Source organism: Vidua chalybeata, chromosome 18 (genome assembly GCF_026979565.1).
Source record: "Vidua chalybeata isolate OUT-0048 chromosome 18, bVidCha1 merged haplotype, whole genome shotgun sequence".
In the NCBI taxonomy this organism is placed as follows: domain Eukaryota; kingdom Metazoa; phylum Chordata; class Aves; order Passeriformes; family Viduidae; genus Vidua; species Vidua chalybeata.
In genome coordinates this window covers 485,942-498,625 of record NC_071547.1, presented here as the reverse complement: position 1 = coordinate 498,625, position 12,684 = coordinate 485,942, and the positions used below count along the sequence as shown (strand labels likewise).

At 45.0% G+C, this 12,684-nt stretch overlaps 1 protein-coding gene across 2 annotated transcripts in view; it reads left to right on the top strand.

Moving 5' to 3' along the window:
- The first annotated feature begins 2,796 nt into the window (after positions 1 to 2,796).
- ADGRD1 (adhesion G protein-coupled receptor D1) overlaps positions 2,797 to 12,684 on the top strand; it is a 129,992-nt gene continuing 120,104 nt past the window's right edge. The window contains exons 1-5 of one of the 2 annotated variants that reach the window (XM_053959640.1): positions 2,797 to 3,430; positions 3,527 to 3,563; positions 6,500 to 6,583; positions 9,521 to 9,616; positions 12,065 to 12,187. In XM_053959640.1, the coding sequence (XP_053815615.1) occupies positions 3,362 to 3,430; positions 3,527 to 3,563; positions 6,500 to 6,583; positions 9,521 to 9,616; positions 12,065 to 12,187 (409 nt within the window). In that variant the 5' untranslated portion in view covers positions 2,797 to 3,361. The remainder of the gene's footprint in view (positions 3,431 to 3,526; positions 3,564 to 6,499; positions 6,584 to 9,520; positions 9,617 to 12,064; positions 12,188 to 12,684) is intronic. The other variant, XM_053959641.1, reaches the window with a different exon arrangement.

Genomic DNA, 12,684 nt, shown 5'->3' with positions numbered 1-12,684 from the left:
ACAGAGGTGAGGATGGACAGAGGTGGGGATAGACAGGAGTGGGGACGGACAGGAGTGGGGATGGACACAGGGTGGGGATGGACAGAGGTGGGGATGGACAGAGGTGAAGATGGACAGAGGTGGGGATGGACAGAGGTGGGGATAGACAGAATTGGGGATGGACAGAGGTGAGGATGGACAGAGGTGGGGATGGACAGAATTGGGGATGGACAGAGGTGAGGATGGACAGAGGTGGGGATAGACAGGAGTGGGGACGGACAGGAGTGGGGATGGACACAGGGTGGGGATGGACAGAGGTGGGGATGGACAGAGGTGGGGATGGACAGAGGTGGGGATGGACAGAATTTGGGATGGACAGCTGTGCTGGGGCTGAGCTCCTGCAGGCTCAGCTCGGGCTGCAGCATCCAGCGCTGCCCTGTGAGCCTCCAGGGACCTGCAAGGATTTTAAATGAGCTCTGTTCCCTGCTGGGGCTCCCCAGGAGCCTCCTGGCGATGGCCTCACTGCCCAGTGCTGACCAGTGGCTCCAGTTTGCACTGACAGTGCTGCCCCAGGCTCTGCTGGGAGCAGTGTGGCTTTTCCACATTGTGTTTCCAGAGCATCACAGGAATAAATTCAGAATTTGTTTCTGCAAATAATTTCCAATGTCTGCTTGCAGTTTGCTGTTTCTGCAGAAATTTCTGGCAGGGAACTTGTTTGCTTGGATTCTCACAATTGTTTTGGTAAGCATATTCTTTCCCTTGACAGGCCCCTCTTGGCAAATATTTCAAATTCCTGTCTTTCTCTTTTTACATTTTAGTTTTTTCTCAGGATTTTAGCTGCAGCTATCTGTTATTTCTAAGAATGGCTCTACTTGTCACTATATGATGCAGAACTTGTAGGGTTTACACAGAATTCCTCCTCTTCCTTCAGGAGGAGATTGTGGCTTACAGTAATGAGGGAGGAAGTCTCAAAAAAGCTGGAGGGAAATTGGCAAAAGCCAGGCTGGTAATCACTGCATTATTGTAGGAACTGAAACTCAAAACTTCAAAATTTTCAAAATTCTTCTTTTATGGGCCCTAAATCAGGATTGCAAACAAAACTCACATTTTATTTCCATTCTGAACTTTTGAAGCACTGAACGTGGGTAACCTTGGAGCATTCATGCAGTGTGAGTGTCTTTCTGGAACATCTCCAGAAAGGGGAATAGAACAGGTGTGGAGATAGAACAGGTACAGGTACAGAACTTCTCAAGAAAGGGGAATAGAACAGGTACAGGTGCAGAACAGGTACAGAACTTCTCCAGAAATGAGAATAGAACAGGTACAGGTGCAGAACAGGTACAGAACTTCTCCAGAAATGAGAATAGAACAGGTACAGGTGCAGAACAGACACAGGTACAGGTACAGAGTGTCTCCATACAGGAGAATGGAATAGGTACAGGTACAGAACGGGTACAGACTGTCTCCAGAAGGGGAAATAACAGCATAGGTGTGGATGTAGAACAGGTACAGGTGCAGAACATCTCCATAAAGGGGAATAGAACAGGCACAGGTACAGAACAAGCACAGTGTCTCCAGAAAGGGGAACAACAGGATAGGTGTGGGTATAGAACAGGTACAGGTACAGTTTGTCTCCACACAGGGTAAGTGAAAACTCCTTCACCCTCCAAGCTCTGATCTGCTCCTGCCCAGAGCTCGGTGCAGGAGCTGGGGCTGAGCAGCAGGGAGGTGAGAGGGGCAGTTCAGGGAGGAGCAGGAGGAACCAGGTGAGCTCAGGAGCAGGGATGGGCCAAGGGCCATTAATGGCTGGCTGGAGAGGGGAGGACACCCAAAGGCCAGGAGGAAAGTCCTGTAGGGCAGTGACGTGCAGGAAATAACTTTATAATAGGTCAGAATCTTGTGCGTTCACTGATTTCCAACAAAGACCATTTTGCTGCATGAGTGGGGCTGAAAATATTATCCAATATATTTATAATAACTTCTGGCAAAAGAAAAGTACATAAAATAATCTGGATTTTGTTGAGATATTAGCATGTTATGGTTCTGCTTTGTAGTTTCTGATGTTGCCTATGTCACCTTTAAGTGGCTTGTGTGAGGATAAAGGGGTTGATGGGGAAATGCAGGGAAGAAATTAACAGGAATGGAAAACTTATAAAATTTTGTTTGAAGTATTAGTCTTTCAGTTTATTTGGCTGAAAATAAAGCACTTTGAGAGAACTGAAAACAAGACTTTATCACAGAAGAGCAGATAAAATAAAGAATATCAGCTAGTTCTAGCTGCTATTTTTCTTTTATATGTAAAATGCTGGTTAATATTTGTAACATAGGGTGTAACTGGGAGACTCTTGTAAGATACTCACTTGTAATTAGTTTTATTAAAATAAGGAGCAAAGTAGCAACTACAGAAGCTTTTTCCTTGCTTTGTGCAACTCTGAGGAAACCGGTGAGATAAGTAATGCCTCAGTTTCCCCTGCTTGGAACAGATAAAGTAAACCAGTCCCTCGGAGTGCCATGTGATTTAAATCAGGGTTTGAAAAGCTTTCCTCGGACAGAAATACAGCCTGTGCTTCTGTCAATAAGCAGGTGTCACCTGTCCTCCGGGAATGTCTCTCGTTGTTCCCAGGTGTTTGAGCTGCGGGCCCTGGCTGTGGCCGTGACCCCTCCCAGGTGTGGATTTTGGGGCGCTCCCCTCCCTGCCGGAGCTGGGGCTGCTCCACCAGCCCCGGAGCAGCGGGGGGAGAGAGAAATAAATAGAAATAAAGAGATAGAAATGGGAACGAGCAGGGTGCAGAGTGGGACGGAGCTGGAGGAGGGAGCGTGACATCACCCGGGGGTGCGGGACGGGCGGGACCCCGCCGCTCTCTTCGGCCCCTTTGGATCATTTCGGCTCGTTTGGGATCATTTCAGCTCATCTGGGACCGTTTCGGCCCGTTTGGGAGCGAGCAGGGAGTTTTCCACCCGGGGGAAATCGGGAGTGCCTTTCCCTGCCCGCGGAACTGGGCTCCGGCAGGGGAGAGGAGCCGCGGGAGAGACGGCGCGGCCAGAAAGTTGCAAACGAGATCTTTTCTTTTTGGCACACGCTGGAGTAGAAGTGTTTGACTTCTTTCCACGGAACAGCACAACTCCGGGGTTTGGTGCACGTTTCTGTGAATTTTCCTCCCACCACGGGAATTTATTCAGAGTTAAATGAAGATACCGAAGGCTGAAGCAAGAAAACACTACTTGGAGGGTCTGGAAGGATATTTTGCCATCACTGAAGGAATGGACCTCTTGAACCTGCATGGAAAATGTCCCTTTTAATACCAAAAGTCGCAAAGGAAAGCTTATGATCGAAATCTTACAGGAGTTTGATTTCAGCTGTACTTTTATCCTTAAATAGACCATGGAGAGTTTGTTACCTCTACTCTGTTGCCATTATTCTTTGCTGATTTTATTTCAGCAAAAATATCAGGTAATGCTCTGAATCTGGTCAGTGTTGAGAGGTGCTTGGATTCCTCTTAGCAAGTTTTGCCCCACCGTGTCTCATTATGTCGTGTTTTGTGTGCAGGTGTACGGAAACTATTCCCAGCTCCCCAAACACCCAGGTAAGGAATGCTCTCTTTCCATTTTGTGACAATGTGCTCCAATATTTATTTGCTTTTTTTGCAGTTTGTGGGATTTTTTTTTTTTTAATTTTCTTAGTAGCCCCAAAGAACCAGAGCCCGTGTTTGAATGTCAGCTCTGTATTAAAGGTGCAATAGTCGAAAGTATCACTCATTGTGAATTCAGTGCCCCACCCACTGGATATTCTGGATGGAAACACATTTGGAGAGAAATGGCTTGTATTTGATATGTGGGAAAGTCCTATGTGCACTTGTTTGTCATCACTTTCCTTGAGTTACACTCTGAATCAAACCTCTGCACAGACTATTTTCCTTTTCCCCTCGCTGTTCATGTTTTTGATTCACTGATGCACAGTTGGATGTGCCAGCTTGCACACTTTGCAGTGCTCTGGCATGGCTTCAAGTCCTCTTCCCTCTCCCAGCCTTCACACTCGGGTTTGCATCACTTTCAGAGTGGATTTAGGATTCCTCATCTGTTTCCAATGTAAAAAACTCAATCAGAGCTCAGAAGGGTTTGTGTGTGTAACTGCAGAATTCTTCTGTTTATATAAATAGTTTAACCTCAAGCCTCATGGTGGTGTACAAGTACAGTTTTACTGCTTCCAGCCCATGGATTGCTTTTTTCAGTTTTAACCACATGTAATTATTCTCAAGTAAAAGGCAGAGCGATGGGGAGAGGCCACATCTGGTGAGGGAGCCTGATTAATGGCTTCTGCTCCACCTTTGCTCAAAAGCAAGAAAAAGAGTCCTGTTTCCTGAAAATGAGGGTCTGGGGCTTCTGGCTGGTGGGACAAAAGGGGGAAACCCTCCTCCCCTAAGTGGGAGAGTCCCACGGGCTGGTTTGGGGTGCAGGGGGTGTGGAGGCACCGCTGCAGGGATGCAGCTGGGCTTGCACCAGGCTGGACGAGCCCTGGGGCCTCTTCCGAGCGGGGCTGCTGCCTCTGGAGAGGATTTTGCATTCAGGGCAGCAGGTACTTGCTTCCTGAGGGCTCAGTTGAGTTTGGGTTGCCTGGAATTTTCAGGTTATGTGTTGTGTGCTGGCTGTGGGTCCCTGTCCTGCGAGGCTGGTCGTGCCCTTGTCCTCTCAGTGACAGCTCTGCCCTTCTTTGCCTTTGAGGCAGCCAGAGGAGATGGAGAACCACAGAACCCCATTTCCATCCCATGAGACATCCCCATTTTAGCTGTCTGTGCTCTGTTCCCTCCTTGAGGGAAAGCCTCTATGACAACGGCAAACATTTAGTTAGGTGGGCTAAGAATAGGTCCTGAATTAATGAATTCAATTATGAATCATTTGTTAGATATCTCTGGTATAGTTGACTTTGGAAGCAAGTCGGAGTAGTTCTTGTGCCCTCACAAGATGCAGAACTTGGAGTTCTGTTTCCTCAGATCTGCAATTGCTTGTTGTGAAGCTCAGCCATTTTATCAACTTTGCACTCAAGATAAAAAAATAAATCTTAGGATCCCATCTGTGTCACACCTCAGAAGCTGCTCCAGGAGGATACAGGCCATCAAAGTGCTCTCCAGGGGGGCCTTCAGGCACTTTATTAACGTTTTTGCACCTTGGTATCCATGATACAAAGCTCTGGAGTGTATCCAGGACATGAAAATGACAGAGCAAGCATCAAACAGGCAAAAGGGTTTGATCTCAAAAGTGGAGAAAGGAGTGGGGTGAGCCACGGAAGCCAAAGGACACTGCTGGTGACTCGGGTTCATTTGCACATTAGGTGTGGGGAGGTTTTGTAGTGTCTGACAAACTTTCCTCTGTCAGCTTCACACCTCAGTCTCCTGAAGGATTGCCTGGGATGAAAAATGATTGTAGGGCAGAGAGCAAGACAGGTGGTGTGACAGAAACCCTTGCTCTTTGTGTTTCCCCACCTCCCCGCCAAAGAAAAGTAACCCAGGCTGGTAGGATGACGTGCCATGCTGGTGCATCCATGGAAAAACTTCTGTATATCTGTGTCCTATATCTGTATATAACTTGCCCAAACTCTCTTGGCTGTAGGACATGCTAAATTTGTTTCATCACATCTGATTAAATTAATTGTTTTGAAAATAAAGGGTTTCTTGCAGTAAGATACTAAGGAATTACAAGTCATGTTTTTCTACACTAGTAATGCTCTACCCTTAAAATAGAATTGTTATCTTAACAGAAATAGAGGTTGTTTTGGGCAGCCTGCTTCTGATTAAGTGACCAAACGTCCCAAAATTTGTTCAAACTCTGGTCAATCAGACTGTACAGACAGAAATGCCAATGGAAACCTGCAGGTGTTGGCCTTGGTCAGCTTGTCCACCTGCTGGTAAGGAGAACTTGCAGGAAAACAAAAGGTTTCCATCAGCCCCAAAGGGCTGCTCTGGTTTTGGGGTGGTGGAGAAGGTTCTGGAGGAAGGGCTGGGGCTGGGTGGGGATGGGGGAGCTCTTCCACCCGCGGCTTGGTGCTCTGGAAGCTCTCCTCTCAGGAAATCCACCCCTCTGGAGGAAGCAGGAGCATGATGTGTGCTGTGCAGGCTGCACGCTGCCTCGTGCATTCCCACCCAGGGCTCTGGGCTGGCCAGCACGGGCTCGAAATCCCTGTGAAATCGGGAAATTGCTCTGGAGTGACTCCTCAGCTGTCATTCAGTGGCTGCTGCCAGATTCACCAGCAGGGTCACTCAGAGATCATTACACATTTTAGGTGCCATTAGAATGAAAACCAGCTGGATTTAAAAGCAGGTTTTCTGCAGTGGTTAATCAGTGATATGGCTTTAATCTACTCTGCTGCTTTGATTTATGACCTCGCTTGTTTGCCACACTTGATTTGCATAAAGTATTTTGGCTTGCTTAACCTTTTGACCTCTTTTATGGTTATTTTCTGCGGAGACTTGTTACACACCTTGTTGGTCTTTTATTTAATAATCTTTTAACCTGTGTTTCTTGAAAGGATTCAAAGTCCTGGCATCAGCTTCCCATTACTGGCCCTTGGAAGATGTGGATGGAATTCACGAGTTTCGGGACACAAATGGAGGTAGACAAAGCATTTCCTGACCCTGGCAGTGACACAGCTCTCTGTGCCTGGCTGTGATTAGGAGGGGCAGCAGGAGATAAGAAAGGGGTTGACTTTTGTAGCTCAGAGGTTGAGGTTTCTTTCCCAGTTAATGTTTTTGTTGTATTTGTGAGCTGATTTTTGTGGAGTGTTCTCCGAGGTTTTATGGGCTGTGTGTGCATTGCTGAGGTTATAAAGAGAAGAGGTTTATGGTCCAGAGAGTCACTGAAATCACGTTGTTATTAGCTGGTTTGGTACATGCACAGCGTGCTCCAGTGCACTCAGGGTCTGGGAACTCTGGCTCTGCCAGAGGGATGTCTCTCCTTTGATTTTGGAAGGAGTTAAATGCCCAAGCTCCTCAGGCACTTCTGAACCTTGCATGTAGTGTCTACAGAAAGAAAAGTGTAAGCTCTCATCTGGATACCTCTCACTCATTTTTATCTGCCTTTGGGAATTTCCTTAAGAGCAGTATTGCAGCACGAGCTGATGTTAATTCAGTTCCTCTTCCAGCTGGGCAAAATCAGGAGGGATTTGCTGAGGCAAAGCTGTCCCTGAGCAGGCAGAGTCAGCTGTGAGGAGTGTGGGATCCAGAGGGAATGACATTGCTGCTGCCAGGGGTGGGTGCTGCAGTCCAGCAGCCCCCGGGTGTCCCCCCGAGCTCTGGCCTTGCGGGGCTGTTGCTCCCACAGGGAAGAGCTGAGCTCTGCCTCCCCCTGAGGCTCAGTCCCTCAGGAGCTCCCACAGGAGCTGGTTTTGCTCTGCTGATGCCTTGGCCAGCTCCAGGTTGTGCTGATGTGCATTCCCAGTGCTCCCCAGCACTCCCCAAACCTGTGTGCCAGACATGGCAATAGCAATCTCTGCTCCTGTGTGGGGACAGTATCTATTACTATCTGTAAATATCCATAAATATCCCTTTATTGTAGAGATGTTCAAGTATTTTAAGCCTAAACTTTGACCTGTCTTTCCACAAAATTTCTGAAAGGAATGGAATTGCCTGACCAGAAATATATCTGGGCAATATTCTGCTTCCATTAGGAGCTGATGGCAGCATTCCTACTGACTGCAATAGAATAATAATTTGGCTTACAAAAGTTGCCACATAAGTTCTCTAAAAGTGTGCTAAAGTAATTTTCTGACCCTGGACTTCACGTGATTTCAAAAAGAGTGAAGTGCTCCGTATCCAGCACTGTTCTGGCAATCAATCACATTACAACCAAGCTGTTTTGAAAGTACTTGAAAATAAAATATATAAAATATATCTCTTGGAAAAGGACAATTGATGTTAGATTGTTCTTCAAATTTTGTTTAATTTTACTTCAGCAAAATTCAGAAATATTTTCAGTGTCTTGGAAGAGAGAAAGCAGAACAGATGAAGTTCCTGGTCCTACAAACCTTCACTTGCAGGAAAGGGACTGGCTCACAGGAGCAATCGCTTTTGATTCCTATTATGACAGGGTGATAAAGAAATTTATAAATGAGCCAGCTGCAGGACTTTGCTGAAAAATTTGGTGGATTTTGTCTTACAATTATTTGCAGGGGACATCAGTAGCCAGAGGTCTTTGTCTCTGCAGTGCAGCTCTGACAATGCTGAATTCTCTGCAGTGTTGCACTGGATGGCTCAAATTCCTCTCAGTTGTTTATATTGTGCTTATCAGACACGATATCATTTCAGCTGCCTCCAGCAGAGGTTTTATGTGTCTGATATTTCACTTTGATATACAAGAAAAGTGTTCTTTATTGTTGTAATCTACTCCAGGTGACAATTTGCTTGGTTTTGGCTCCATTCTGATTACACAACGCTTCTGTTTATTGCAGTCTTCCTTGATTTTCCACTCATCATATCATGCAATTATTTTCATTCCATGTTTCTCCTCTTAAATCCTTGAAGCACCATAATCTGTCTGTCACGTTAATCCATTTTATTTGTTGAAGTCATTGTGTGTGAAGCCAGATTTATATCTCTCAAAGCATTCGTGTGGTGAGAGTGTGTCAGCAAATTAATGTTTTAGGAATCTCAGCACCAGAAGCAATTGAAAGGAAACAATCAGCTCAAAATATAGCAAATAAAAAGAAAGTGGCCATGCTCAGGTTTTTCACCTGACCCCTTGTTTTCCATGCATTTTTATCTGGAGCATTTTGTGTGTGTTTTTCTTTTCCTAAGAGCATTTGTCACTTTGTTCTATGAGCTCAGTTGGTCTAAATGCCAAATCAATGTCTCTCCATCTACTTTCATGGGCTTTTTATCAGGCTTTATTTGCCTGCCCAGGATAAACAATTACAGTGTGCAAGATACTGTTATATTTTCAAAATCAGAAAAACAAATTAGAGAACAAAACCTTATGGTCAGACATAAAAAAGTTGGAGGTTTTCTTCTATTTGGATGGAGTTTCTTGTATTTTGATTTGTGCCCATTTCTCTGATCTGCTCTCTGGGCACAAACAAGGAGAGCCTGGCACATCTTTCCATCTCCAGCTGGGAATTTTTGCACCTTGGTGAGACCCCTGGGCCCTCAGCTGAGCAGCCCCAGCCCTCTCAGCCTCTCCTGCCTTGCTCCAGGGTGTCCCCGTCCCTTCCCTGGGAGCCAGAGCGGGACCTTGGGCTGCCCCAGCTCCTGAGCCCTGCAGGGATTTTTACTGGGCGTGTTCCGTGCCAGCAGGAGGGCGTTTCACAGCCCTCCATCTGCAGCTGGATGTTTTACAGTGTTTTCCGAAGGAAACCTTCCTGTAGAGGCTCTGCCTTCCCTGAGCAGTGGAGCCCAGGACACTCCCAGCCCCTGGGAGAAGTGCTGGTGTGGTAAATTTAAACCAGCAAATCTGTGCTTTGTGCTGTGCTGAGAGATATGAACTGGCCAGTTCATTACTGATGGTGGTTATTCATTGTTTTGCTCATTTGCTTCTTTTCTTTTGTTGTTCCACCCAGCTCTAAGAATCCACAACTTCACTGTGCTTCCTCCCCATAACTCTACCTTTGTAAATACCAATGACTCTGCCTACTCTAACTTCTCTGCAACTGTAGGTGAGGATTTTCTCGTTTTTTTGTTCTGCATTTGTCAGGCGTGGATGCTTCTTGTAACCTTGGATTCAGAGTTAACTCTGGGTTCTGGTTCAAGAGCTCGTGTGGTAAAAGTGTTTATTATTATTGCACTGTCACACATTTCTGCAAAAGCACCCTTGCAATGTTACCTGGGTTGCTGGAATTCTGGGAGAGGCATCCCCACGTGAATCCCACGGGAGGATGGGCCCCAGGGATCCTCCAAAACCTAAAAATAATTCTATTATGCTTAAAAGAAACAGAGATGACATTTCAGAGGAGCATATGATAATAAACAGGTTAATTTTTTCCTTGTCTTTCAAGGCTAAAATGGAAAAGAAGCCCTCTGTGTTTCACTGGTTGATAATAGTTTTTAGAGGACATGTTAAGAAAGACAAATGCAAGCAGATTTGCAAAGCCTGGAAGTGACATGACAACTTTTGTCAACATGATGGTTTATTTTGGGGATTTTTGTTTGTTTGTTTTAAATGAGAAGCAAATCTTTCTATATATGTCCATATATCGATTTTTTTTTTTAACATCCACACACTTGGAGAGCAAAGGGAGACCAGAAAATGACAACTTGGAGGCAGAAATCTGGCAGGCTGGAAGCCAGTTACAGCCACAGCAGCTTAAAGTCACTTAATTTCAGTAATTGCATTTGTGCTGTGTGGCTGCAGTTGAAATGTGACCTCGTGCCCACTCTGTCCTAGGTATTAACTCACATCAAACTGTCGGAAACCTGACCTAAGGAGAAGGATGGAAATGGTAAAACTGTCACTAGGGCCGCTCAGATAGTAAAAATTTTATATCGGAATACTAAACCCACTATTTTTTTACTCTCTAACAGTAAAAGTATGCTGGCACATGGGAACTCTATTAATGATGAACTTCAAATGACCCTAATTCCTTGCAGTCCTCTCTTATCTGCTTTATAGACCATTTGCATAGTTCTCACACAATAAAGCATGTTCCATATGAACATTATAGAGAGTGACACCAATGGCAGAGGAAGTGCTGTGGGAACAGAAAGGCTTCACCTTATGGGAACTTTCCTGCAGAGATGAATTTATAATTCAGGTGCCTTGAGAAGAACTTAGAAATGCTTGATTTCCTCCATAGTGCACACTCACATTTTTAAAAGGAACTAAATTTTATCTGTCAGTTAGAGGCAGGGCTTGATGGTTTCTTCCTCAAAGGGAGGGGAAGATACCTGAAAACTGATATTTAAAGAAGGTTTTGGGATGAGCTAAGAGGACACCGAAACATGCATTCACTGCATTCATTGAGAAAAGGAAAACGTCTCCTCACTGCTGGAGCTCCCTCGGAGCAGCTCTTCTCAACATTTTTCCAGAAGAAAAGCTGAAGAAGGGTCCTGAACCCAAGGTTCTGAGTCCTCACAATCCTTGCAGAAATGCCATCCTGAAGGATGGTGGTAGCAGGAAATCCCACACCAACGCCTGACGTTCTCCCTCTCAGAAACAGACAATCCAGCATTCACTGTTCCCTGCAGTGCAGGCGTCCCAGCCCAGCAGAAGGCTTCAGTCGTGGTTTTTGGTTGTGGTTTCCTGTTGTCTGCACTGCTGAAATCAGCCAGGACAAAGGGGAAAAACTCCCCAGCATCTTCTGCCAGCCGCACTCTCAGACCTTAACGAGGCTCCTGTGGCAAACAAACACCAGGTTTTTCCTGTTGAGAGGATTCGTGTGCTTCAGCTGGTAGGAGATCAATCAACAGTGCTTTTCTCTGGGAGGGAGCACAAGAAAATCACAAGCAAATTAGTCACTATCCACGTTAGATAAAGCAACTGCCTTTGCACGTGCCAAGGACACCCCAGCAAAGGATGTCTGAAAGGAGATCTATTTCTGTCTTTGAGTGGACCTTGTCAAGGATATTTCATTGAGTTATTTTGCAGTGAAAACTGGCGTTTGAACACCAGCTTGCCCTTTCAGAAAATGAAAAAAAGAAACACTATTTTGTTACATTTTAATTGGTGAAAGAATTTCTTTACTGGCTCAGCCTAACAGTAAGACACCTCTAGGAAAGTGTCTGGCATTCCAAACTCTGGAAAGCATAAAGTTCACTCAGATTACTTTAAATAATCATTTTTGGGTGTATGGGTTCTGTCAGTCTTGGTTAACTGCAGAGCTGAGTGGGTATGAGTGTAATATTTACAAACCTGAAATACAAGAGGTGTCTCTGGGGTCTTTAAAAATACAACAAACCACTGACAAATGGAAACAAACAAAGAAACTGAGCACACTGAAACTGGCAAACTGAAACAAAAACACCAAAAAGAAAAACAAACACAGAAAGTAACAAAACCTTATAGTTGGACCAAGGTAAACATCTGAGCTATAGGAGTCTGTTAAAATCATGTTGCCAGGAGGTTTTCCTTTATGTGAATGTTAAACTGGATTTTGCTTTTGCTTTAGATATTATAGAAGGGATGGTGAACAAAGGGATTTACGTCACTGAAAAGAAAGGAGTCACCTTTCTCTTCTTTGGAAGCTATCGGAATTCGTGCATTAGTAATCCAGAGGCTTGTGGGCCGGAAGGTGAGAAATTCATTAATTATGATTGACTTTTCTTTTGCTGCCAAATTATGTTATTCGATAATCATTGTTTCTTTCCTCCTTGGAGTGAAATCTGAAAATGAGGCTTGACACTTTATTGACTTCTGAGACAATTGAGTGTTGATTGCTGAGAATTTAGTCTTTTCTAACTGCAGGTTAAATTAAAACTGATCACCAACTACTCAGAGTCAGTGTGACCTCTTTGCAGGAGCGGGCTTGGGCTTTTTAGTTTACCTCTAGAGATAAGAACATTTTTAGGTCTCTGGTGTTATGGAATCCATTTGTCTTCATAGGTGCTGAAATCCTTTCATTCTGTTTCTCTTCCCTTTCTCTTGGGTTGGGATCACAAAGGGAAAAGTTGGACACGTGTCGTGACAGGGATGATTGAAATTGTGAGTGACAGTCAAAGCAAACAATTTGCCTGGTCACTCTCACAGGACATTCACTAGAGATGCAGAACCCATGGAAATGGAAGGTTC